A 26,909-nucleotide genomic window follows, 5' to 3' on the forward strand; every position below is an offset into this window, starting at 1 on the left:
CGGTGTGTGATGCTTCTGGCTCCGACGGCCGAGCTGACCGGCTGTGACAGTGACCGTGTGGCCTGCAGAGCCCCACGCCTTGGCCCTCGGGCTCCTGGCAGTCTGTGGGCCCTGCTCTGGGGGTTCCCTTCCAGGCTCCGCAGATACCCGCGGAGCAGCTAAGGGCACTGGAAACGCGGGGGACGACCCGGTCACCTCTGAGCTTCCTCCAGCTCTCGCGCCCACGGTGAGGACACCGCCGAGCCCCGTCGCAGCCATGACCCCACGTCCGCCCCGACCCTCTGCAGGACAAAGCCGGCCCGGCCCACCCCAGGGCTCCGCCAGCTCACGGCGCCACGGAGGAGGCAGAGGCCGAGTTTTAAGTATCAAAAGGGGTGTTTAATTGTAAGATTCCAACATAAGCAAGGCAAAAACTGCAAATGGAAACTTTAGGGACTAACGTCTGCCTTTGAATCCCTTGACATCTGTCAAATTTCCAAAACAGAAGAGAGAGGTTCCCGCTCGGACCCCAATGGACAAAACGGCTTTGAGGGAGGCACAGTCCCTGCGGCAGAAGGGGTCAACCCGGACCCTCCGCCCACGCCGCCCCGCCTGTGGCTGCGTCCTGGGTCCCGGCCTGAGTCCAGGAGCTCCCGGGAGGGGGGTGGGGGGCGGCTGCCCCCTCCCAGGTCACCTGATCTTTTTAGGAAACACAAAGAAACCAGTGGAAGACGTCTTCTTGTTTTTGGAACAAACGTTTCTCCCTCGAGAAGCGTGGCTGACAGAGGCTGGGTGCGACTCTGCCTGGCGCTGGTATTTTCCGGAATGGACCATAGTTGGACCCGGCGCCTCCTGTCCACGACAGGTCAGCGGGAGGCGCACGGGGTGGGACGGCGGAGACAGAGCTGGGACCGGAGGGTCTGTGCCTTCCCTTCCCGTCGGTGGAAGCCTCTCTCTGACCGTGAGCCTGGGGGCCGCGTGGACGGGGCGGGCAGGGCCCTGGCGGTCAGCGGCCCCTGGGCGCCAGGCTCCGTGGCCAGGCCGTGGCGTTGGGGCTGCTGGACCGCAGCCAGCTCTACCGTGGCATCTCTGTCGTGAGGTTCAGAGAACCCTCGGTGAGGTAGAAGACAAAATGCCAGTTCCCGAATCTTCTCCCACATGCAGAAGCTCCTCCGCGGTCGAGATAACAAGTGCGCTCGCCTCGCCTGTGTCGTGGCTGGAGGCCAGGCGAGTCGGACGGGGCGGGGTGTGGAGAACGTGCAGATGCCCGTGATGGGGGTGGGGGCCCCGAGGCCCTCGGAGCAGAAAGGCAAGATGGAGCCGACGTGAAAGACAGAGCCGACCGGAGAGGGCTGCGGGGTGCGGCTCCACGTGGACCCTGAGGGCCCGTCTGCCTGGCCTGGCGCCCACCCCGGGCCCCAAAAAGGGCAATCAGGAGACTCGCACCCCAAGAGGCGACACTACCGGAATTTCAAAAAGTCGTGGCCGTTTATTAAAACGTGGAGGAGGTTGGTGCGGGGCTGATGGAGGACGGGGTGGGCGCGGCCCACAGGGAGCAGGTGCCTGCTGACGGCCTCGTCTGCAGCCCTCAGTGGCAGCCCCTCCTCACGGGCCCCCTACCAACCAGACGGGGGTCTGGACCCCACGCCAGCCTGAGTCCAAACCTCGGGGGGCCGGGCTCTCAGCCTCTGGACCGGCAGGCCTGCAGAAAGGGGCTCTGCGGGGCACGTCCCGGGGGAAGGGGCAGCCAGCCTGTCCTCTCCTGCCCCGAGGGCCGGCTGCGGAGGAAGGCGGCAGCACGGGAAGCACCAGATGCGGGAGGATCTGCAGCCATCGGGCGGAGGGGACGGCCCCAGGCCCTTCCTGAGGCACCAGCAGACGGAATCCGAGAGGAAGACCGCGGGCCAAGCACTCACCCAGTGTGGCCTCAGCCGGCCGGAGGGCCTTGCAGCAGCCACGCGAGCTTGGAGCAGGACTGGAGGGGCCGGAGCGCAGCGGGCTGGAGGGCGGGGAGGGGCGGGGGAGAAGGGGGAGGAGCCGGGGCAGGAGCCATGGGGCCCCCACCCCGACGTGAGCATCGGCCAGACCAGAGCACCAAGTCGGGGGCAGGCTGGGTGGTCCAGTCTCGGGGGAGCCCCCTCGGTGTGGTGGGGATGGCAGCAAGGGGGCCGAGTCCGTGCCAGCCTCTCCTAGGCCGAGGCGCCCGTCAGGCCCGCAGGGTCGGGGGTGCGGCCGGTCGGGCTCACGGGCTCCTGGGCGGGCGTGCCGAGCCCTGTCTCCTGGGGCGTGGAAGGTTCTGGGGGCTGCTCTCCGGACACGGGGGACCTGACCGGTTCTTCACCTGGAGACTGCTGGGAGACGGTGGCGTCGGAGTCTTTCAGAGGCTGCGGGCCATCAGCGGAGGCCGGCGCCCATGGAGGCTGAGGTAGGTCCTTCTGCAAGAGAAGAGAGGCCCACGGTGAGGGGCAGGACGAAGCCGGAGGAGAGCCCTGGCGGGGCCCGCGGGGGAGGGGAGGGCAGATGAGCCACTGTCTCCAAAGGGTCAGGCTCCAGGCCCAGCAGGAGGCACCTTCCCCCAGGACCCAGCACCACCGGCCGCATACGGGGCCACAGGAGGGAGGCCTGAGGCAGAAACCCCAACTCTGACATCTCTGCTCATCTTACGCCCCTCCTGAACCTTCTAGAACTAACCCACCCGCTCTCTGGCAAAGCCAACGCCCATCAGGACTGAGACCCTTTGAGGACAGTGGGCAGCGACCCCAGGAGGGCTTCCCTGAGGCTCTGGGAGAGGGACAGGCTCGGCGGTCGGTGAGGGCCCAAGGCCAACCAGCTGGGTGGTTAACTGGGCGAGACCCGAAACCCGGCTTTGCCCCAGCGTTTCCACGCCAGGACAAATGGCACGAGTGTCTATACACCCACAAGAACAGGACACAGTAACGCCACGTTGCAGGAGCCTGGCAGAGTGGGGGCGTCACACGCGGGGAAGCCCCGTCCACGCGGACAGATTACATGGACACCAGAGGGGCTTTGAGTCCCCGTTCCTGGCGGGACGGGCTCCTGAGCGCCCGTGTCCACGGGGACTTGCGAGCAGGGCGCCCCTTCTACAAACGTGGGAGGGCAGCGGTGTCCCCCGGAGCCAGGGAGACGCGCGCTCGCCCCTTGACCTCGAACGCCGCACGTTGTGTTAAGAGGGGCCTCCACCCCGCTCCTCTGTTTCAGACAACAGCGGCGAGCCCCGCGTGGCCGGAGCCCCCCCGGGGCCTGCACGGGACGCCGCGGCACGGCTCTTCCGCGTGGACTCGCGGGGCTGCTTTGCGCCCCAGTTAGCGCCCCGGCCTGTCGCCCGCTCCAGCGGCCGGGCCCAGCCTGAGCTGTGACAGCTCTCACCCGGCCAGAGGGGCTTGCTGGTCCCCCACGCCCGGTGCCGCGTTCTCAATGGCGGAAGCCGGGGTCCCACTGAATGGGGTGTCACTATACCAGGAGACGGGCACCCTAAGAAGAGGGGGTTCGAGCACCACCCTCAAGTCACGCCCAGCGTGACAGCCACAACCTCGTCCCCTCCGCGGGGACAGCTCAGAGCCACCAGAGCCACACTAACATGACACTCAGATCAAAACCTTCCGGGAACAGGGAGACACCGACCACGGGACATGGGTCGTGGGGTTTAGTTGTAAAACTAGGAGCTTTTACTCAACTTTAATTCTAGTTAGGGCTTATTAGGTTATTATTTCTCGCAGACAGTCATAGCAAACCGGTATTCACCGCAAAGCCGCTGCCCGTCCAGAACATGCCCAGCTCCCGGCGCCAAAGGGCCAGGGCGCAGCTGGCGATCAGCGTGCAGGGCACCAGGTAGAGCAGGGCGGGCTGGCCGCGCTGCATCAGGGCCAGGGCCATGAACGTCACCAGGAGGCCAATGCCGTAGGCTGCAGGGACAGAGAGGGATGGCACGTTACCATGGCCCGGGGGTCTGAGGCCCCCCACCCGCCTCTTGCAGGGATGCGAGAAGCAGGGACAGAAATGACAGAGGGCCCGGGGACCAGAGAGGCAGAGAGAGCACCACAAACACAGCACACGGGGGCCAGCCAACGGGAGCTGGATGCTTCCAGAAGTGCACGGATCCTTCTGGCATCTTCCAGGACACGCGCTCCCACCCGTCCCGAGGGGGCAGGCAGGACTGCGAGGCGGGAGTCAGCGAGAAGACAGGAGGGGGCGAGGGCACCGCGAGCCTGGGGGAGGACGGGGCCAGGGACCACGGGGCTTTCTGATCAGCAGCTGGCAACTGCACGAAGGGTCTGGAATCACAGAAGAGGCTGAGAAAGCTGCAAATATGCCCAGATATCTGGCTTTTATAAACCTTCAATTACAAAAACAATTTAGAGTGGCAGCAACATACATACAGAATCAGGAAACCGAGTCGGATAACTGAACTGTGATCGCATAAAAGACTGTTTCTGTTCTTAGGAAACACTCGGGAGGCCCGGGGGCGAGGGCGCACGGCGTCTGCCTCTGCTCACGGCTCACGAGGAAACATGTACTGTTTACACGTGAGCGTGAACACACAAACATACAGAGAGAGCGGGAACCCACAGAGCAATGTGCCGAGACGCTGAAGCCAGTAAACCGGGGAGCAGGAGCAGAAGGGCTGATCCCGCAGCTGCCAATCTGTGATCGCTTCAAGATGAGAAGTTACGAGAAAGTCAGCCTCTCCTCCCCGGCGTCCACTTGTCCCTGCTGCCTCGTCTGACCTGACCCCCACGTCCCAGGACACGGTGGGGGGAGTTCCTGCTTGTCATGTGGACCACCCACGTCTCCCACACAAGTGATTCAGTGGAAGCAAACTGTGGAGGACAAAGGTGCTCGTCCCCCGTGAAGATCTAGGGGTCTGGGTGACAGGACCCTCAGAACGACCAGAGAAAACCCTCGGCCGCTGTATCTTCGAGGACAGTCACGAGGACTGTCAACCCAGAGGGAAGGTGCAGGGACGCTGACCGGGACGGGCGAGGGGAGAACAGGGGGCGAGCCTGCAGCTGCAGGAACTGGGCGGGAAGAGGGGGACGGTGACGAGCTGGGACCATGCCCAGAAGGCCGCCTGTGTCCCGTGTCACAGTGGCATTCACGGGGGCCCCCTCCACTGGTGTTGGAGCTGTGGGGCCGGTGCACTCTGCACCCCCATGACGGGGGGCGGGGGGAGGGAGAGCCCCCGCCCACCCAGCTCTCTGCAGAGGGGGCACGTGGATTTGAGTGTGTGAGTGCGTGTATGAGTGTGGGTGCGAGTGTGTGCGTGAGTGTGCGAGCCCACTTCCTTAAGAGCTCACGGGGTGGGGACAAGCAAATGGGCTTGGAAAATATTAAAAACAATACTTCGGGGCTCAACAGAAAATGAGAAAATGGTCCCGTTGTGTAAGTGGCTTTGGTGACAAAAGAAACAAACGGGAGACGAGGGAAAACACAAAAAAGACAAAAAGCAGACAAAACAAAAGAAAAAGCACAACACGAACCACGGATGAGAGAGAAGGACTGCGATGTGAGCACAGGCGGCGCCCCCAGCCCAGTCCACTGCACCCCCCAGCACAGCCTCGGCAGCGGGCGGGCGAGCCGGGACTCACCAATGGTGCAGACCACGAAGTAGACCCTGGAGGACTGCACCTGGATGTCAAAGCGGTGACAGTAGGCCACGAGCAGCCCTGGGGGAGAGAGGACGAGGGCCAGAGCCCCGCTGGGGACCAGCCTCCCGTGGGGAGGGACGGCGCTGGGCGCTACCCCGCCCTGCGGCTCTCACTGCTCCACGGACAGGCCGCCGGCGCCCAGACTCGTGGCGGGCAACCCGGGGCCGCGGACGAGCACACACCCCAAGGCTCAGAGGCCGCCGGGCGGGGTGGAGAGGGCCGGGTGTGGGGGCAGTGCAGCTGGCGAGGCCACACCCCGCCCCTGCGCAGCGCGACCACTCGGGCAGGGCTGCCCCCCGAGCCCACGAGGGGCCGGTCATGCCCGCACACCGCCCCGCCGTCCCATCCCCACCCGCTGGCTCCCTCCCCACCCACTGCCCCTCCGGCCCGACACTGCCAAGGACACCCGGCCGCCCATGGGGCCAGGGGCACCCACCCGCCATGCCCAGCCAGGTACCTGGGACCAGGATGTCCCCGAAGCCCAGGAGAGAGAAGGGCCGGTCGCACAGCGCCAGCGGCGAGGCGTTCAGCCGGGGCACCTTCAGGACCATGGGGAGCTGCGGAGAGCGAGGCGGCGGCGTCTGCAGGACCCACCCGGCCCCCCACGCTCCTCGCAGCCGCGCCCTGGCCATCAGCCGCCACGTACCTTCTCGTGGGTGGCCGAGTCCGAGGGCCCGGTGGCCACTTCAACCATGATGCTGTTGCCGCTCTACGGGGGGGGCTGTGTCAGAGCGGGGGCAGGGGTGGGGCGGGGGCGCGGGGCGGGGGCGCGGGCGGGCACGCACCTTGGTCAGGAAGGGCGTGATGAACACAAAGAAGACGTCGTAGACGAAGAGCACAAGCAGCAGCAGCGTGCAGGCCTGTGGGCGGGCGTCCTGAGAGGGCCGCACCCCTCTTCCCCTGCCCGGCCCCTCCCTGCTCCCCTGACCCCCCGCCAGGCTCGGACCAGCCCTGTGGGGACAGAGCCTTTAGGAGAAAGTGAGCCAAACCAGTCCCATCCCCCAGGGCAACCGAGCCAGAAAGTGCCCTGGAGCCACGGTGGCCGCAGCCGGGGGTCAGGGCCCAAGCAGAGGTCTGACTGCCTTGGTTTGGGAGAAGTGAGCGGTTGGCTGTGGCTTTGGGGGGCGGGGGGTGACGAGCCTCTCACACTTGCCCGTGTGTCTAAGTTACTTCCGCCGGGGACCTGTGACCCACAACCTTGACCACGCGCTCAGGCCCGAGCCATGTGTGTCCGTCCCCTCGGCTCCACCTGGTCTTCCTCCCTCTGTCCCCTGCTCCAGCCGGAACTCAACCCCAGCCCCCAGCTGTCACCAGGGACACCGCCCTGCAGCGCCCGCCTGGCCAGAACTCCGGTCCCCGGCGTGGCCGCCACACCAGGAGGCAATTCTGCAGCTGACCCCTAAGCCCCATCCCCAGGGAGGTGGCCGGAGGAACCGGCTTGCAAAGACCAGACCACCCGCAGAGGGCCAGGCTGACACAGCAGGGGCCCTCGGGACACAGGCTGCCACCCTCGTCCCCATGTCTGCAGACCGAGCGCCCTCAGCCAGCACCACCCCGGGGCCCTCACCTTGAACGTGGGGAGGCGGATGGTTTTCAACGTATAGAGGCAGAAAGCAATGCCCAGCGCGTCCTGAAGGATCCAGGCCCACCTGGAAGGCAGAGCAGGTCACCCGCGGGCAGGGGCTCCACCAAGAGCCACAACCCACCGCGTCCCCCTCTCCTTGGCCGCCTCAGCCAACAAGCGGTCAGAGCCGTCCTGCACCCAGCCCGACCCCGCCATGCTGCGGAGACGTGGGTGCGGTTCCAAGACCCGCGGGCGGGGCCCTCGCTGCGTCGGGACGGGGGGCAGCAGTGGCTGGCGGGAGCAGGGGCCAAACCGACCCTGTCCACCCACCCCAACACTGCGAGGCCAGAGAGAAGCGGACACACCGGGGTCCCCGGCCCTCCACAGGGGTGGTTTTCACACCTAGGTCACAGGACGGGCAGGGCCCAGGGCACGGGGGCGGATTGTGCATCTGCTAGACTCAAATCTGTTTTCAGAAATACTTCTTAAATGACAGAAAAATGAAACTTGCGCCCAGCCAGGTTCCACCAGAATCTCTCAGCCCATGGGACATCGGGGCTCTGGCCGGCCTGGGGCAGCCCCCGAGGATGCGCGTCCGGAGTCCCCCAGGACGGTCCCACGGGAACACAAGGCAGGAGGGAGTGTGGGCGGAGACCGCCTCACCCTCAGACGTCCACACTGACCCCACACCATCAGGTGCCACCAGCGGGGGGCCACATTTCTGAATTCGCAAGTTAAATTCGTGCTGAAGACGTTCCGCGTTGAGGATCTAAGAAACAGCTGGCTTGACAGAGGGGCCGGCGGCCCTGTGCGCCCCTCCTGCCCTTGGCGTTGGGGGTCGTGTGGTCACAGCCCCCGCTGCCCCTGCCCTGGGCTCTGTCCTCGGTTCCTGCCGCCCCCTGCAGCCTGAACGGGGCTCTGCCAGCCGGGTTACACATCTGACACTTCACCCAACCCAGGACGAAGCATCTCCCGGCCAGGGCGGTCGGGAAGAACAAAGAGAAGGCTCTCAGGCAGCAGGGTGGGCGCCCCGCCGTCAGCTGCCCGCACCCAGATGCAGCGGGAACCACGGCCTGTTCTAATTTTGTAAGACGGGGCAAGCCTGCTGGCTTGGATTTAACTGCGAGACTTCGTCTTCTCTTTGTGTACAAAGGACTCAAAATATTTTCACGTTCTCCTTCTGCCAGTTAAATCTGTTGTGGCTCCAAATGTGGCGCAGCCAAGAGCGTTTAACCGCCTCGGGAAAGGTGGTTAGCAGATGGTGTCAGCAAAGCAGGTGGCAGCGGGGCGGGGACGGGCCCGCTGTGTCCTCACTCTGTCCTTGGCCCCGCCCGGCTCCAGGCTGGGCCGCGGGGCCGCCAGTGCGCAGAGCAGCAGGGCCTGCCTCCGCACGCTGTCCAGGCAGGGAGCCGCGGAGCGTACCCCGTGGCCGGAGGGCAGGCGCCACGACGGGAGCAGAGGGGACCAGCGGCGCCAGGGCCCCCCACCCGGGGCCCCGTGGAGGCCGTCCTGGAGGACACACTTGGGGCACCCGGGCCAGGAGGGTGTGCGGCATCTCAGATCCAGATTCCAATCAAGACTCGCGTGGCATCTGGACAGACCAGGGCAGCCCCGCTCGGCAGCGCGTCAGCTGAGCCCGGGCAGCAGCTGGACGCCGCGCGGCCACCGCTTCCAGGGAACTGAAGAGGCTTTTCATACCCGAGGAGCTGGACCAGCTCCAGCTGCCCCCGAACGGCCCCAGGGATGTCATGCTCCAGCTGGGAGCATCTGGGGACAGCCCGCCCGCCTGCCGGGGCCTCCCGGGCCGCACTCACTGGTCCTCGTTCCGGAAGACTCCCCACACCACGCTGACGGCCAGGCAGAAGAGCGCCAGGAGCAGCATGCGCACCTGGGGGCGCTTGTGGAAGTAGGGCAGGCTGTTGTCCGGGACCCTGGGGGCGGGCGGCCATCAGCGCAGCGCCCTCGCCACCCCGACCTCTGACCTCCACAGCCCCCTGGCTCCCCACGTCCCGACTCCTACGGACCCACCCCTCCAGGGCCCCTCTGTCCTCCAGGGCTCTGCTCTGGGAGGGCCCCCAGCATCCTGGCCCCCGGCCCTACCCTTCCTCCGCCACACAGCCTCTGTCAGACTCACTGGTCCCTCACCTCTTCCTATGCTTCTAGAAAGAGGCTCCTCAAGGCAGAGCAGAGCCGGGTGGGGACAGGCACTCAGGGGTGTGCGGACAGTCGCCCAGCCAGCCCTGCCCACGGGAGCCCCCGGGAGCCGTCAGCCTGGCACAGTGTCCCCTCCTCGCCCTCTCACCCTCGGATGGCCACCCTACAAGTTCTCAACCCTGGGAGCCGAGCTCTCTGAACACCCGTCTGACCTCGCCCAAACCCTGCAGCAGTCGTCCACTCATCCCGTAAGAACCAGAACGGGCCCCCGGCAGCAGGGAACCTTCTGGGCCTGGACCGCCAACGCATCCAGCCACGTGGCCCTGCCCTGGCGGGGTGCCCTGAGCAGGCCTGACCCACTGCCACCACCCAGTGCCCACTGCAGCCCCTGCGTCCCCACTGGGCCTGACCCGGAACATGACGTGCAGAGGGAGGCCTGAGAACCACCCCCGCTGCCCCCCTCCATCCTGCTCCCGAGGCCCCGTGCCCCAGGCCAGCAATGAGTGAACGCCTGTTGTACGCCCGCACTGTGCCAGATTGGCTGGGGACCCGGGAGATTTGGGGGGTGCTCGGCGTCACGGAAGCAGAGCCTGGAGCCTCAGGGCCGGGACACAGGAGACAGAAGCAGACGGGCGAGCAGAGCTGTAGGCAGGGGCCGGGCGGAGGCCACCCCGGGGGGGCTCACCTGCACCGGCAGAAGGGCAGCCTCTGGACCAGCGGCGCCAGGCAGCTGTAGAGGCCCGTGGAGGACGCCAGGCAGAAGATCCCGATGATGACGTAGACTGCGGGGCGGGCGGGCGGTGAGGGGGGGCTCGGCGCGGTCACTCCCCAGCAGGGTAGCACGCGCCCAGCCCAGGAAAGGGACAGCCCCAGCCCCTCCCAGGGCCGGCGCGGCGGCCCCCGTGCCCCCGGCGGCCAGCGGACGCACCGAGCTTGTCGTAGAAGTAGTAGAGCAGCACCAGCATGGAGCAGCACAGGACCACGAAGACGCAGATCATCACGGGCGTCACGTCCACCGCCTCGTCCTCCTGCTTCTCGGGCCCGTCGTCACGCTTGTGTTTCATGTACCTTCTGGGGGACACGGCAGGTCCTGGGATGCCCAGCCGGCCGCACGTCTCCCGGGGCCACAGAGAGGGGGAGGACGGGCAGGGACGGCCTGACACAGGGGTCAGCACCGGCTGAGGGGCCGCCGGCCGGGACGTGCCACCCACCGCTCGCTCCATCGGCCGGCCCGCCCTCTCCACACCCACCGCGTGTCCCTGCTGTCCCGACGGGAGAGCCAGGCCCTGCCCCCAGGACCCCACGGACCACGCCAGGAGCTTGAGGTCCTCACGGTGACGGCTCCCTGGGGCAGCCTCCAGGCCCCCCGAGGCTCAGCCACAATGGCAGCCTTTGACGGAAGGCTGTGGGATGCCCTCGACCCCCGCCGAGACCACCCCCGGCCCCGGACGCTGCGCTGACCACATCGTGCGCTTCGCTGGGCTGTGGAGTGAGGTCTCCCGCGTACGGCCCCTCCCTGGGCAGGCCTGGGGCTGGACCCCCAGCGCCAGAACAGAATCTCAGGGAGCAGGACCCTCAGAGCCTTTGGACAGGTCTCGTGAGTGTTCACAGCAGCTGTATTCTAGAATGTTCTCAGGTGTGTGGACGCCCCTCTTCTGGGCAGTCCTGTGACTTTCACATCTTCACGTCCCAGTGCAAGGCCACCCATCTGCCACGCACGCACGCACACACACAGCCGGGACACTCACTTCTTCACGTCCCGGCTTCCGGCCCAGTAGCCCCCGAGGGCGACGGTGCCGACCGCCATGATGAAGATGATGACCATGTTGTAGTCCAGCATGGGCTCATTGGGGGCGTACAGCGCCGCCCGCACCGCTCGGCCGAAACTCTGCCTCGGAGAACGCACCAGAGCTCAGGGCTGGGGCCGCCACCCCGTTCCCTGCCGCCCAGAGAGACAAGGCCGGCCCACGTGGAGCTAGGGCGGGGAGACCCTGTCCCGGAGGGCCGGCCCACCCACCCTCACCCGCCACGCCTGACCCCACAGACGTGGGCTCTGACAGAATGAACTTCGCATGAGGGCAGGCGGAGGGGCCCATGAGGGTGGGGGGACATAGACCGTAAGGCCACGTGTGTGTGCGTGCGTGCGTGCGTGCCTGTGTGTCAACGAGGTTGGACATTGCCTGGGAAGCGACCAGGAGGCCGACGTGGTTCCCTCGGGGAGAGGCACGAAGCCTGCGGTTAGGATGGGAACATTTACTGTGAACTGCCGGAAGCTTCCACAAGACTGAATATTCCCGTTTTACTTGTGTCACGAGGCTCACATGCTCCAGACCCAATTCCCCAAATGAAAGGTGGACACAGGCCTCTGGTCAGACACGGCCAGCTACGTGTCTGCGTGGGGGGCCGGGCCAGGCGTGCGAGTGGCCGGGAGGGGAGTGAGGAGCACAAGAGATGCTCAGAGTCTCTGCGTGTGGGCAGGCCCGGCCAGCTAGCCTGGAGCAGTGTCTGGCTGCTGCAGGCCAGAGGGCGCCCGGGCCGGGGCCGCTCTACCTGGCAGCTCGGAGCCCTGCGGGCCGCGATCTCCACTGCTGATGTCCAGCAGGGCTGCGGGCCCTCCTTCACGTGCCCTGGCTCCTGCTGGGCAAGAACCGCCCACCGGCCAGCCCGGGAGGGGCGGCCTCGCCCACGGGCCCCGCCCACCATCCACCAGTAGGGCGCCACAGCCCAGAAGGGGCGGGAGACCCTACCTTGAAAATGTCCAGCATGTCTCTGTGGCTGAGCAGCGCCACGGGAATGCCGATCTCATCGTACTGTGTCTTGTTGCCTCCTGGGGGCACCTGGGGGCCGAGGGGAGGGAGACCGATGGCTTACCAAGGGCCCCCCAGGACGGGGCCGGCCACCAACCCCTCCTGACAGCGAGGCCTGCAGAGCCAGCTCTCCGAGGGCACAGAACAGTCCCACGTGTGTGTGTTGGGGGGGTCATCGGGCGCCAAGTGGCGGGGAGGGGGACACGCCGGGAGGGCAGGCCTCAGGCTCGGCCCACCCACTGGGGGAGGAAAAGCTCTCCCTTCACATTCAAACCTTGGGGTCAAGTCCATCAGGTGCCTGTCCATGCTGGGAGGCCAGCGAGAGGCTGGCACATGGGCCCACATCACCTGCTCCTCAGAAGGCCCCCCCACAGCTTGCTGGGGACTTGTCAGGGGGCGGGGTCCAGTCTCCCTGAACCCCATGACTCCTCTAGGACAGGCCCCCCTCCAAGACCACGGTCCAAGGGCCCGAGTCTACAGCCGCGGTCAGCAAACCAAACTCCTCATCTCCCTCACTGCGGCCGCCCACGCCCCCCGGCGATCGCCGCAGCCCACTGCGCTCTCGGCCCAGGCTCCTCCCCACGTGGTAAGAAGTCAGAGCAACTCCCACCGCCTCCCACCTCGAACCCCCGCCCCGGGTCCTGCTGCCTGGCCAGGCGGCCGTCACCCAGCGCAGGGGAGGGGTGCCAGGGCGGCCGTACCAGCGTCTCCTTGCTGACAACGAGCAGCCCGCGCGCCCCGCTGCCCTGGGCCAGCCTCACTTTCTCGTAGAAGGTGCAGTTGCCCCGCGCCACCAGCGGGATCTGGTTGCTGAAGCCTCTGGCCGGGAGGTCGGCTGGGGAGCAGAGCACGGAGCTTGTCCAGTCCCGCAGCTGCAGGAGAGACTGAGGGAGGCAGCATTGACACGAGCTGTGCTGGAGAAGTCAGCACGGACGACGTCCTCACGGGACCGAGTGGACAGGGAACCCTGTCCCCGGAGCTGACCCTCCAGTACCCAGTTCCTGCAGTGAGCCTCATCCGGGCCACCCTGCCCTCTACTCCCCACCAGGCTCGGCCCCACGCACCTCGACAGGGCAGGGGTGGGGTGGGTGGGGCCTGCACACACACACACGTGCACACCCATACTTGTGCATATACACACCCATGCACGCTCACACACACCCCGAGCACGAGGCAGAGGGGAGGGACAGGGGGCAGCGTGCGCTCAGAGGAGTTCCTGGGAAACCCTCGCTCGTCTCCAGGGCCCGCCGCCCGAGTCCACTGCAAACAGAACTCGAGGGGTAGGCGGGGGTGCTGGTCCCTGCAGGGAGAATCGTCCACCCCCCGACCCGAGCGGGGGCTAACGCTCTGGGAGGAGTGAGGCCAGGCCACGGAGCAGCACCTGAAGGGAGAGGTGGCGGAGGGCCTGTCACGCCCTCAGCTGTCACCCCCTCAGGGCCCCTCTGCCAGCCAGCCCAGTCTGGCGTGTGGGGCCTGGCTGGTGTCCTGCCAGGGCCTGTCCCCCGACAGCACTCTGGACATTTTCCATTTACGATCATGGAACCCGAGGCCCAAGGTCGTGGGCTTCTCCGGGGACGCCCCAGACCCCAGCGGGCCCAGCAGCCTCTCGAGGGCGACCCGGTCCCACTTCGGTTTCCCAGCCGAGGTCCTTCCTCCATCCTGCGGCCGGCTCTGCAAGATGAGCCTACTGGGGGCCCTCCAGAGACCCGAGGAGGAGCGGAGGGATGGTGGCCAGATGGACGACCGCGAGCCGGGAGGGGGCCGCCGGAGCCCAAGGGAAGGGCCCCAGCGGGTACTCACCGCCTTGCTGAGGTCGTGTGGCAGGTGGGCCCACTGCGGGTTGTAGAGGACGCAGTAGTCCTTGCCCTGGGACCCCCCGGCCTCAGAGACCACGTGCACCATGCCGTATTCACAGGCCGCCTGCGGGAGAGGGCAGCGGTCAGAGAGCTCGGAGCCGGGCCGCACAGCCCGGCAGGAACGGGGCCAAACCAAACAAGGACACCTCTCCAAGGAGCACCTCTGTCCCCAACTGGGGACGGTGTCCTCCCTCCCACAGGGCGGACGGGGTACGAGCGTACACGTCTTACGGTGGACAGAGTGACGGAGGACGGCGAGGACGCGGACCAGTCTCCCCACGGAGACCCCCCACGGCTGACGGCGGCTGAGTCCGGTCCCCTCCCGTCCCCGTGGCCCCTGTGGCGGGGAAGGCACCACCTCGTGGGACCCTCCCAGGATCAACAGGATGGGGAGAACGGAAGCACCACGGCTCTGTCGCAAGGCCGGGAGGGAATGCGGTGAGCCAGCAGCTCTGTCCCCAGGCCCCGGGCGGTGGCTCGTGGCTGGGACCCCAGGACAAGGCGGGAGGCCTGGAGAAGCTTCCGGCGCCCCAGCAGTTCCCGCATCACCCTTACCCCACAGGCTCCTGGGAAAACTGCCTATCGGCCACTGACAGGTGACACCAGCTGGCTCCGGGCAAATCTTGGGATCTTGGGCCAGCGCCTCACTTTCCAGGGGGACAGCAGAGCCCAGCTCACGTGACCAGCCCTTGCCGGGACACAGGTCAGTGGGACTTCCCAGCTCAGCATCCCTAACCTCCCCCGCTCGGCGCTGCAGCAGGAAGCGGATGGTCAGAGGGCCCGGGCAGCTCTGGGGAGGCTGGGAGCTGCCCCTCCGCCCCACACCACCCCAAGCACGACCCCCAGCACGACGAGCCTGGCTCCCCACCCAGCACCAGCTGCCCGGCCCACCATTGCCGGGAGGAGGAGCAGGAGCTGCTGGCCGGCTGCAAGTTCCTCCTGGCAAGCCCCGCCGGGCCGCAGGCTGCTCACGCCGGCTGCAAGGAGAGGAGCGTTGCCCAGCGAGCTTGGAGGCGCAGCAGGGACGAGGGCGGCTGGCCCACCGCGGAGGACAGGGCGGGCCGGGGCATACCAGCCGTCGGGGCCCTTCTCCGAATCTGAACTCACAGTGAGGCAGGACCGTGTCCCCGAGACGCCGACCCCTCCCTCAAGGGCCGGGGGCGGCCGGGAGCCTGGGATGGAGGGGCTCACTCTCCTCTTTTCCGTGTAACCCCAGAGCAGCTTTATCCACGTGAAAGAACACCGTTTCACACAAAAACACCCCACCACCTGCTCGCGGTGGGCCCTACACAGACCACGGCACCCGCCCCCCCCCGGAGCGGCTGCCTGGCCGAATTGAGCGCAGGCCACCCTCTCCCCCTTCCTCCCACACACCCGGCTCCGCCCGGGACCCGCAGAGCCCCCACAAGGACAACTGTCTCTCTGGAGGACGCCGTCACCAGCGGGCCTCACAGCGTCGAGGCCCCAGGCAGGCTCGCCCTAACTCTGGGGAGCTCCCGGGGCCTGCAGGGCCTGCCAAGGAGGGGGTTCCCAGGACAGAAGCCTGTGCTAGGAGCTGGGGGCCAGCGTACCCAGCCAGGTCACACTCACGGGCCCTGGGGCCCCCGCCCCTGGGCTCCTTGGAGCTCCTGGGGCCCGTCTGCACCCGACTCGCACTCTGCACGCTTCGGGCTCCCGGGCACGTGCTCCCCGTGGGCTGTGAACACCTCGAGACAGAGACGCAGCACACGCTCCTTGGTCTCCCCCAAGAATGTGCCACGGAGACAAACAGGTGGCAACAGCCTCCTGTCTGACAACAGACGTGTGCCGAGAACAGACGCCAGCCGGCACCGCGGGACCCGCACCATGCCATGGGGGGCCGGGGTGGGGGGCTCTGACTTGGCCGAGGGTCCTGGTGGACCGGGGCCCCCGACACCAGGCCTGGGGCACAGACTGGCCCTCAGCGGAAGCAGTGAGGCCCCGGCCCACTCCGGAGCTTCTCCTTGGAGGCCCCGGGCATCCGGCGGCAGTGGCGTGGAGAGAAGCCCAGGGCACCCCGACCCCACAGCCCCAAGGCTGACAGGAGGCACCGGCCGCAGGTCCCCGACCGCCACTGCTCCAGCCGGCACGTCACTCTGGCGCTCAGCTTGTCACCCTGAGTGAGGTGCCCACGCTGCTGGGTGTGTTCGGTGAAGCAGTGCTGACAGAGCCCTGAGCTCCAAAGAAGCCGGGTGCACAGGGCCATTGTCCCCAGCACTCATGGGAGGGACACGCGGGGGGCTGCCTGAGGCCAACCAGGGGTCTCAGTGCTCTTCCTCCACCTGCCCTGGCACCGGGCCCGGCCAACCTCCACACACCTCACGCCTCACCTTGTTCCCTCGACCTGAGACAGAATTAGGAGACCCCTCTTCCAGGTTCTCCCCACCAGAGTGCCCCCCAAGGGTGCCCCTCAGCCTGGCCCCAAGTACCACATCCGGCTGTATGCCCCTTCCTTCTGATGGGTCACCCTACGCTCAGAGCCCCCTGGCACCTCCTCGCCCCGGGCCACTGTGGAGAGTGTATGGTCCCTCAACCCCCAGGCTTCGTCCGGCCCCACTTCTGTGTTTGTAAATAGAGTTTTACTGGAACACGGCCACCCCGTGAGAGAGAGCTGATGGCTGCTCTCAGTACAAACGCAGAGTTGAGCAATGGCAACAGAGCCGATACGGCCTGCAAAGCCGAAAACATTCACCGTCTGGTTCTTTACAGAAAATGTCTGCTGACCCCTGTTCTATGGGATCCAGGGTGTTGGGGAAAGGTGTCATTTGCATAAAATGAGAATTGACAGAAACTGTTTCTCTTGAAAAAGGTCATTTAAAAGCACAAAAGTACACTACATGGGTTTTCCTCCCCACAATCTGCACAACTGGCTTTCCGTTCAGAAATACATCTGTGCTCACATCAAACGCCAGGGAGGGCACGGTTTCGCTTTGAATACGGCTTCCTCGCCAGCTGAGTTAAAGGAACTGGGAGTTCTTCAAAAGGACCCCGTGCTACGAGTACCCTGCATTCTAGCACGGCCCGTCCCAATTTGGAGAACCAGAAATACTTTGGACTGCCGAGGACAGGCCACCTGACACATCTCAATCACCAAGCAGGTTCAGGGATGTCTAGGAAAACTATGCACAGGAGGAGCGACCATGAGAGCACCCACGTCAGGGGGCTCTAAGAGAGGCTAGTGACCACAGGCGGGGAGAAGCTTTCCTTCTAAGACCTGTGAGTTCCAGGAGGAGGGGAATAAGGACCCAGGATGCTTGGAAAAGGAGGTGCAGGTGGAGGAAAGTGACGGGGAGACGAGGCAGGTGGAGGGGGCTGGGGCAGCTGTTAGGGGCAGGGGGAACAGGTGGAGGGGTGGGGACAGGTGCAGGAGCTGGGGGGACAGGGGGAGAGGAGGGGGACAGGTAGAGGGCAGGGATAGGTGCAGGACGTGGGGAGACAGGTGCAGGAGGTGGGGGACAGGTGCAGGAGTTGGGGGACAGGTCGAGAGGCGGGGACAGGTGCAGGAGGTGGGGGACAGGCGGAGAGGTGGGGACAGGTGCAGGAGGTGGGGGACAGGTGCAGGAGGTGGGGGACAGGTGGAGAGGCGGGGACAGGTGCAGGAGCTGGGGGACAGGTGCAGGAGGTGGAGGGACAGGTGAAGGGGCAGGGACAGGTGCAGGAGGTGGGGAACAGGCGGAGAGGTGGGGACAGGTGCAGGAGGTGGGGGACAGGCGGAGAGGTGGGGACAGGTGCAGGAGGTGGGGGACAGGTGCAGGAGGTGGGGGAACAGGTGCAGGAGGTGGAGGGACAGGTGGAGAGGCGGGGACAGATGCAGGAGGTGGGGACAGGTGCAGGAGGTGGGGGACAGGTGAAGGGGCGGGGACAGGTGCAGGAGGTGGGGGACAGGCGGAGAGGTGGGGACAGGTGCAGGAGGTGGGGGACAGGTGCAGGAGGTGGGGAACAGGTGCAGGAGGTGGGGGACAGGTGGAGAGGCGGGGACAGGTGCAGGACGTGGGGACACAGGTGCAGGAGCTGGGGGACAGGTGGAGAGGCGGGGACAGGTGCAGGGGTGGGGACAGGTGCAGGAGCTGGGGGACAGGTGCAGGAGGTGGGGGACAGGTGGAGGGGTGGGGACAGGTGCAGGAAGTGGGGGGACAGGTGCAGGAGGTGGGGGACAGGTGCAGGAGGTGGGGGACAGGTGGAGGGGTGGGGACAGGTGCAGGAGGTGGGGGACAGGTGCAGGAGGTGGGGGACAGGTGGAGGGGTGGGGACAGGTGCAGGAGCTGGGGGACAGGTGGAGGGATGGGGACAGGTGCAGGAGGTGGGGGACAGGTGCAGGAGGTGGGGGGACAGGTGGAGGGGCAGGGGGCAGGGGGCAGGTGGAGGGGCAGGGGCAGGGGCAGGTGGAGGGGCGGGGGCAGGCGCAGGACGGCAGGGGAGACAGGTGCAGGAGGTGAGGAAGGTAGAGGAGGGGCAGGGAGGGCACTAACATCAGTTCCAACCTGCTGAGTAACAGCCTCCACTCGGGCCTCTCTGTACGCCCTGTAGCAACTGGGGAAGGTGGCTATACTTGGGGAGGTCAGACCCTTGGCCAGGGTCACAAAACGGTAGCAAATGAGTTGAGGGCTGTCAGCAAGCAGCCTCCTCCCAGTGGAGACCTAGTCTTATTCTTGGGCACCACGAAGAGCCACACCCAGCCACCAAGGGTGCCGTCCTGTCTCAGGGAGTGCAGACCAGGGTTCTGTTCCAGGAAGCTGCTTCCCTCACTCTCTCCTGCAGGCTCCTTGGCTCCCCACGTGCAAGGTAAAGTTCAAAATCCTCAGCCTGCTTGCCATAAAGTCCAAGCACGCCAGTATCGTGAGCCTCCCACCACCTGGCTCTGACCTGCGCAGCCCAGGGAGGCCACCTGCTCGCCCCCCTTTACCCTCTGCCTGGAGCCACTCCCAGTGCTGCCCCCTCCCCCGCCCTCCAGCTGAGCGGGGACCCCAGCCTCCTTTCATGTGCACCTGAAGGGCCTCCTTCGGGGTGACATCCTTCTGAGGTATAAGCACTGTACCACCCTATACACCAGTGCAGCGGACTCCTCATCGTCCCCAAATAAATCATCAGCCCTCACACCTCTGGCCCTGCTACAGCCTCCCTCTTTCCTCGCATCTGGGCAAACTCCTACTCATCCTTCAGAACACCCCTTTGCTGCCACTGCTTCTGAGAAGCCTTCCCAGACAAATCTGCTCACTCCCTTCACGCTATTCTCATGACCCTTCATCCACCTCTTGTTTTTCCCTCAATCAAAATGCCTGGGGCTGGCCTGGTGGCTTAGTGGTTAAGTGAGCGTGCTCCACTAGTGGCAGCCCGGGTTCGGATCCCGGGTGCGCACCGACACACAGCTTCTCGGGCCATGCTGAGGCCGCGTCCCACATACAGCAGCTAGAAGGATGTGCAACTATGACACACAACTATCTACTGGGGCTTTGGGGAAGGAAGAAAGGATGAGGATTGGCAATAGATGTTAGCTCAGAGCCGGTCTCCCTCAGCAAAAAGAGGAAGATTAGCACGGATGTTAGCTCAGGGCTGATTTTCCTCACAAAAAAATAAAATAAAACAAATGTCTGGAGAGCTCAAAGTCTCTGCCCTAGAATTGTCCAGATTGGCGAGGAAGATGAGTGAACAGAGTTAGGGGAAGGCCAGGGGCCAGTGAAGCAGCTGGGGAGAGGTGTCCCAGAGAGCTCCTAAGCGGGAGGGACAGGGAAGCTGAGACCAGAAGGAAGCCAGGGGCATTCCAGGAAAACAGATAAGACCAGAGAGCAGACCGCCTTCAATAAACTAGAGCCGGAAAGGGAGGGAAGCTTCCCGAGCAGCCAGATCACAGAGGCCTCCCAAATGCACTGGGAAGCCACTGGAAGGCTCTGGTCTGCACGCAACAAGAGCCGACACACTTTGAAACAGATGATTCCTGCTGTGTCGAGAATGGACCGGGGACGTGGGGGACAAAAGTGGCCACAGGGAGAACAGTGGCCACAGGGAGAACACCGGCCACCAGGAGCTATAGCAAAGAGGTGGCGCTGAGCTGGAGGAAACGGGTCAAGGTTAATGGCCTCGTTTGTAGGGCGGCTGGACACCATTCTCTGAGCTCCGGCACCCAGAGGAGAGGGAAATAAAAGATGCGCTTATGACAAGGTGCATCGGCCTCTCGTGGTCAGTCACCCCCTGGCCCCGCAGACCCCTAACGCCAAGTAACAAAGTGGCAGCACGCTGCACGTTCATCACCCCATGCATCGTCTCGCGGAGTCCACGCTGCACTCCTGCGGACAAGCGACGGATGCCCAACGCGGGGGACTCTCCCACCCAAGGTCACGGAGCAAAAGACGGGGCGGCGATTCGACCCCACTCCAGGGCTGGGCTCCCCAACACTGCCAGGCACCGGGCGCCGGGCTGGGCAGCTTACCACAACCCCGGGGGGGAGAGCTAGCATCGCGGGGGGGAGGGAAACTGAGGCTCGGAGAGGCGCCGCCACCTGCTGAGCCCACAGAGCCAGTCGGGGGCGTCCCCGGCGGCGGTTGGAGACCCCGAGGGGGCCCGGCAGGGCCCGGGGGAGGGAGAAGGGTCCCCCAACTTCAGCCCCGGCGGGAGCGAGTGACGGTGCGGCAGGGAGGAGATCCCGAGGCGGGGAAGGGGGACGGGCCCGCAAGGTCACGGCCGGGCTGCGGGGGGCGCGGGGAGCGCGGAACCCCGAGGCTGGACCCCCAGGCCGGGCCGGGCGAGGCCCCGCGCGGGGCCGGGGGCCAAGGGGCCTGGGCGCTGCCGCCGGCGGGACCGGGAGTGCCGGCGCAGCCCTCACCTGGGCCGCGAGGAGGAGGAAGGCCACCGCGAGCCGCGCCAGCGCCGCCGCCGCCGCCATGTCGGCCGGTCCGCGCCGCAGGCGTCGGCAGATGTTTCCCAGCAACGCCCCGGCGCGCTGCGCCGCGCCTGCGCCGTGCGTGCGCCGCGCCTGCGCGCGGGGGCGGGTGTCAAAGGGCTCGGCCGCGACGCCTGCGCAGAGCGGCGCGGAGCGGCAAGATGGCGGTGAGCGCGCGGCGCGGCCGGCGGGGCCGGCGCGGCGGGAGGCGCGGGGCCGGGTCGCGCTCTCCGCCTCACGCGCTCTGCTTCCCCCGCAGGACAAAGAGAAGAAAAAGAAGGAGAGCATCTTGGACCTGTCCAAGTACATCGACAAGACGATCCGGGTGAAGTTCCAGGGGGGCCGCGAAGGTGAGCCCCCGCCGCCCGCGCCCCTAGCGATTTAGGATAAGTAAGGAGCAGCGATCCTCGTAGCTGATGCCGGGCTCCGCTTAGGTGCTTTGCTCGGGTAACTCGTGCAGGCCTCCTAATAGGTCTCCTAATAGGCGGGCCGGGAGGTAGGAACTTTTGAATCCATTCTGCAGTTGGGGAAACTGAGGCACGGAAAAGTGACCAGACTTAATTCAGAGCCACAGTGGTGCAGCCAGGGCTGGGATCCACGGCTTTGCCTCCCCTGCGGGCCTGTCTGTCCAGCTCCCGCCCCCGCGGCTGCCCCAGCTCCTCGCCGAGCCCCCCACCCCAGGGTTCCCCAGACTCGGCGCTTCGGACAGCCGGGACGGGTCATTCTCTGTGGGGCTGTCCTGGGCACTGCGGGGGGTTGAGCAGCATCCTCGGCCCCCACCTACTCGATGCCAGGAGCATCTCTCAGTTTTGACAACCAAAATGTCCCCAGACATCACCCAGTGTCCCCGGGGGGGCAACATGGCCCCAGTTGAGAACCACGGCCCACGCCGCTGCCAGAGAGACCTGTTAACAGACAAATCGGATCGCCTTGTTCCCCGTTGTCCCAGGGTAAGGGACCGACTTCTTGTCCCTCTGGGAGCTCTGACTGCCACAGGGCAGTGAAGGGACACATTTTCTCTGTGCCTGGAGTGCTGTTACCAGGTCCCCTCATCACCAGCTTAACCGCAGAGTTGTTTCTCTGCTGTCAGCTCCAGACACTTGCTCCAGGAAGCCTTGCCTGACCCTCCACCCCAAGTCAGGCCCCTGTGTTAGAACCCCCTGGTAGCGCCTAGCACCATTTGCAGCTTGATGCAGGTTGACACGATGCTTAGCTCTGCGTCACCCCCTGGTGAGGAGAGGGCAGGAACAGGGTGGAGTGCTGCCTCTTGGTGAGGCAGCCGCTCTGCAGCCTGGCCCTCCGGGTTCGAGCTCCAGACGGCTCGAGTTAGAGCCCCAGGTCTTCCGGTCACTGGCTGTAGGTCTTGGGGTGAGTTGCTACCCTCTCTGAGGGTCAGTTTCCTCATTTGTCAAAGAGGCTGTTAACGCCGCCTACCTTGGCGAGTGGCAGTGGGGATGAAAGGGTTAAAGACACACGACATGTATAGCATCCGGTCAACATTTCATTTATTCAGCTGCCACTCTGACCGTAGGTTTCATTTCACGAGACAGTCATCCAGACCCCTCTCCCTGAGGTGTGGACAGCTGGATGGTGTCAGAGTGGTTAGAACACAGTGCCTGCGGGTCTGGGTACTGGCGGAACTGAGACTCTGAATTTGAACGGGTATTTGCTCCATCCCCACGTGCTGGCCCTGGGACTTGTGAATGAGACGCGGCTGTTGCTTTGCAGGGTGCTTGTGTTAGTTTTCTACGTTGGGGAGTAAATGACCACCAATTTGTTGTCTTGTGGTGTCAGTGGGTCAGGAGTCTGGGTGCCTCGGGCTCAAGGACTCCTATGAGACTGTGATAAAGGAGCGTCTCTTGGGGTCCGTCCTCTCAGGCTTGGGGGCCTCCTCCAAGTCCACTGGTGTTGGCAGAATTCAGTTCCTTGCGGTTGTGGGACTGGGGCCCCATTTTCTGGCTAGTCTAGCCAGGGACGCTCTCGTCTCCCCAAGGCTGCCCGCCGCCCTCCACACGACTCTGTCCACAGCTGGCAGTTTGCTCCTTCAAGGGCAGAAGGAAAATCTCTCATTTTTCAGAAAGTGCTCATTCTTTTTTTTTTTCCTTTTTTTTGTTGTGAGGAAGATCAGCCCTGAGCTAACATCCATGCTAATCCTCCTCTTTTTGCTGAGGAAGAACGGCTCTGAGCTAACATCTATTGCCAATCCTCCTCCTTTTTTTTTTTTCCCCCAAAGCCCCAGTAGATAGTTGTATGCCATAGCTGCACATCCTTCTAGTTGCTGTATGTGGGATGCGGCCTCAGCATGGCCGGAGAAGCGGTGCGTCGGTGCGCGCCCGGGATCCAAACCCGGGCTGCCGGTAGCGGAGCGCGCGCACTTAACCGCTAAGCCGCGGGGCCGGCCCGAAAGTGCCCATTCTTTTAATGGCTCACCTGATCAGGTCAGGCCCAGCCAGTGTAGTCTTCCTTGACGTTAGTTAACTGAAAGTTGACTGACTTGGGGACCTTAATTACATCTGTAGAGCCCTTTGTCTTTGTCATAACCTAATCACGGAGCGACACCCCATCAGATTCACAGGTCCCATCCCGCATTCAAGGGGAGGGGGTTATGTAGGCGTGTTCCCCGGGGCGGGGGGAATGTCGGCTCCGCCTTAGAATCCTGCCTGCCGCGCAGTGCTTGTGTTCCGCTGAGGGGGGCGGACCCGCAGGTGCGGGCTCACTGCCAGGCCCCTTGCCCAGGGCCGGATGCATCATTGCATTTGACGCTGTATGGAGCCACGTCCCATCGGTGCCATCACCGTCTTCATTCTGCAGGAGGGATGAGCAGGGAGACAGGAGGACACAGGGCTGGGGGCTCAGACCCAGCCAGGCAGATGGATGTCCACACCAGCGGCTGGCAGACTCTTTCTGTCAGAGGCCAGACAGGGACCGTCCCCAGCTTTGCGGGCCAGCGGGTCTCTGTCGCAGCGGCTCAGCTCTGCCACTGCCACGTGAGAGCCGCCACGGACAGTGCTTAACAGAAGAGCACGCTCGCGTGCCAGTCAACTCTTCACAAAACCAGGCGGCAGGCTGGATTCGGCCGACGGCAGAAGTTTGCAGACCTGCTCTCCACCCCTGGGGGTGCTGCTGTCACACCCGGCCCGGCCTCGGTGTGGGCGGTACAGCGGGGACCCACGTGTGGGATCCCTGGGTGAGACCCGGGGAAGGAGGCCCAAGAGACGAGACAGGTTAAAACGGAGGGGGTTCCTCAGGTCTGTCCACATGGTAGCGTGTCAGCACCTCACTTCTTTTCACAGCTGAGTAATAACAGTCCGTTGTGTGTGTATTCCGCTGCCTGTCTTTGTATGGTTCATGAGCTGACAGCAGTTTTTACAATTTTTAAATAAGTGAAAAACAATCAGAAAAAGACTATTGCCTGATCTGTGGAAATCACGTGAAATTGCACGTTTCTGTGTCCATGAGTTAAGTTTTATTGGTGCACGGCCGTGCCCGAGTGTTTAGTGTCTCCAGCTCCTTTCCCCTAGGAAGGCGGAGGGGGTGGTTGCTATGGGGCCTGTGCGGCCGCACAGTGGAACATTCCCCGCCTGGCCCTCTGCAGAAAGCTCTCGCCGACCGTGATCTGTTGAGGACAGTTAGGAGTCGGCTGTCACTGCTCCCCTTCTGGGGGCTGTTCCCTCGCTTTCCCCTTGTCCCCCATCTCTCTGTCCCTGGAGAGGCTGCGCCCACATCTGCATCTTCCTGGGGGGTGAGCCCCTTGTAGGAGGGGGCGCCCCATCTCTCCAAGCACGCCTGCCCCGAGCACGACCTCTGACCTGACGCCCTTCTGTCTCTCTTCTCTTCCGGTGATTCCTACCAGCCAGTGGAATCCTGAAAGGGTTCGACCCACTCCTCAACCTCGTGCTGGACGGCACCATCGAGTACATGAGAGGTGAGTGCGCCGGCAGGGCTCAAAGCGTCCTTGCTGGGCCTTCTTCCTGTTCCCAACCCACGACCCCGCCGTCCAAGGGACGCATGTCGGGCCTCGTGGCCTGGATGGCTCACGGGCGTGTGTCATCTCCACCATCCCAGCGTCCCGTCCAGGCTCATGCCTCCGTCATCTTGGGGACTTAAAAGACGTGGACGAGTTCTGCCGATCCGCTCGTCATGCTCCTGCCGCACTGCTGGGCGCTGAGAGCCCGCCCGGCGTGCTCGGAAGGGTGCTGACCCCACTGTGAGCCAGCGGCCTGCTCTGCTGCTCCTTTCGGCTCCCTAGTCCCCTGCCGTCCCCGGTGTCACCACCTGCTGCTGACAAAGGGCCCCTTCCCCTCATTGCTGCCCCCCAGGTCCCCAGATCCTCTGCACCAGCCCACGGTGTCAGGCCAGCCCCGGCTCGTCAGCCGTCAGGCTCTCCGGCTCAGCCTGACCAGGGCATTAAGGGGACGCCAGGACCTGGGAGGAGGGAGGAAAAATCTTGCCTTTTGGGGGACCGCCAGTGTCATTGAGACGGGAGTGACTCTGGTGGAAGGTTCCTGCAGCCACACAGGAGTGTCACGGGGCCACTGGGGAAAGGCCCTCTTGGTGGGAGAAGCACGGGCTCAGCCGCATCAGCCATCAGTGGGGCTTCTCACTTTATCATTTTCTCTCTTCCCACCTGGGTCCACCCAGAGTCCCAGCGTGGCCCCCCCGAGCTGGGATCCCGGCCCAGCCTCCTGGGGCGGATGATTGTCATCATCTGTGAAAGGACAGGGCCACCAAGTGGGGCCGTGGGGAAAGCCCGTAGCTGGAGCAGGGCAGAGCCCAGGTAGGGCCCTGCGCTGTGGCTGCCGTTCTTTCCGCAGAGCTGCTCCTGTCAGGGTGGGCCCGCTGGGCTGAGGAGGCCATCCACCCAGCACCCCCAGCACAGCCCCGGGGTGGCGGCCCTGGGCCTTCCGCACGTTCCAGGGAGGCGGGGGTGGGCCAGGACAGCTGTTCCACCCGCAGGTCTGAGGTGGGACTGTGGCTGCGACCGGGTCTCTGATGCCGCTGGGCCCCCTCATGTTCCCCACGTCATGCGGTAACGATACGGGGACTTGAAGTTTCTGTGACCCCAGCAGAGCACTCCTCGGGCTGCTGTCACTTCCAGGGTCCCTCTCCCCCCACCATTAATAGCCCAGTGACGGGTGAACGGTGGCCCAACAGGGCTCCCACGGTTTTCCAGAAGCTGGGACCCCAGATTGATTTTTATTCCAGCTGCTCGTCTGATGATGTGTCCCAGGGCCTCCGCTGGCTCGGGTGCCGGGGCCCCCAGTTAGCTCGGAGACCCGGCGTCCCCCACCGTCCCCTACTGTCCCCTGGGCTGTGTTCCCGTTGCAGAAGGAGGGCGGGGGGGACGGCTGTTCCAGAGTCCTCCGGGCCTCACGGTCCGTGGGTCGTCCCGGGGACAAGGCTGCGTGTTGGGTGATCTGGGTCCCTCGTGCCCCCTCCCCAGGCAGGGTCTCGGGCGTCCTCCTCAGGCCCCCGGCCCGCGCCACCTCACTCCGCCTTCTCCCCTGCAGACCCCGATGACCAGTACAAGCTCACGGAGGACACGCGCCAGCTGGGCCTGGTGGTGTGCAGGGGCACGTCAGTGGTGCTGATCTGCCCACAGGACGGCATGGAGGCCATCCCCAACCCCTTCATCCAGCAGCAGGAGGCCTAGCGGGCGCGCGGGCGCTGCCGCGGACTCAAAGCTGCCCCTTGCGTGGCGTGCCGCCCGCAGGAATGGAACTTTCCTTTTTGTATAGGTTATTTTTCTTTTCTTAATAAAATTGCAAACCTCAGGTGTCCGGGAGCCCTGGATCTTGCTTTCGGCCCAGGGCGGTTTGTTGAGCCGGGGGCCGGGGGCTTCAGAGATGCCCAGGGTGTGCGGCGTCCAGACCGGAGGCTCTGCGGAGCCCCCGGGCGGCCAGAGCAAGTGCAGCCCCCAGGCCAGCCTGTGGTTCTGGGCGGTGGACGGGCCGCACGCCTTCTCAGCGAGCAGGTCGTGGTGGCATCATC

At 65.0% G+C, this 26,909-nt stretch overlaps 2 protein-coding genes across 7 annotated transcripts; one reads left to right on the plus strand and one right to left on the minus strand.

The window, feature by feature from the left end:
• Positions 1–356: 356 nt before the first annotated feature.
• On the minus strand, positions 357–20,957 carry SPPL2B (signal peptide peptidase like 2B). Of its 5 annotated transcripts, none has more exons than XM_087425779.1 (15): positions 20,862–20,957; positions 13,971–14,090; positions 12,872–13,054; positions 12,111–12,200; positions 11,112–11,251; positions 10,292–10,434; positions 10,049–10,145; positions 9,024–9,140; positions 7,213–7,294; positions 6,431–6,505; positions 6,292–6,354; positions 6,103–6,202; positions 5,586–5,663; positions 3,742–3,902; positions 357–2,414 (listed from the first exon to the last, which is right to left on the minus strand). In XM_087425779.1, exons 1-15 carry the CDS (start codon positions 20,919–20,921, stop codon positions 2,169–2,171), a joined length of 1,755 nt encoding a protein of 584 aa, XP_087281905.1. In that variant the 5' UTR covers positions 20,922–20,957; the 3' UTR covers positions 357–2,168. The 5 variants fall into 5 exon arrangements, with proteins under 5 accessions (XP_087281905.1, XP_087281906.1, XP_087281907.1 ...); XM_087425780.1 differs by having other exon boundaries at positions 2,268–2,414; positions 3,675–3,902; XM_087425781.1 differs by lacking the exons at positions 357–2,414; positions 3,742–3,902 and adding an exon at positions 4,300–4,650.
• On the plus strand, positions 20,905–26,692 carry LSM7 (LSM7 homolog, U6 small nuclear RNA and mRNA degradation associated). Of its 2 annotated transcripts, none has more exons than XM_087425791.1 (4): positions 20,905–21,096; positions 21,178–21,268; positions 24,772–24,843; positions 26,429–26,692. In XM_087425791.1, the coding sequence occupies exons 1-4, from the start codon at positions 20,920–20,922 to the stop codon at positions 26,569–26,571; spliced, it is 483 nt and encodes a 160-aa protein (XP_087281917.1). In that variant the 5' UTR covers positions 20,905–20,919; the 3' UTR covers positions 26,572–26,692. The 2 variants fall into 2 exon arrangements, with proteins under 2 accessions (XP_087281917.1, XP_087281916.1); XM_087425790.1 differs by having other exon boundaries at positions 21,042–21,085.
• Positions 26,693–26,909: the final 217 nt, after the last annotated feature.

This window comes from Ceratotherium simum, chromosome 39 (genome assembly GCF_057802395.1).
Source record: "Ceratotherium simum simum isolate JZ-2026a chromosome 39, ASM5780239v1, whole genome shotgun sequence".
NCBI lineage: Eukaryota > Metazoa > Chordata > Mammalia > Perissodactyla > Rhinocerotidae > Ceratotherium > Ceratotherium simum.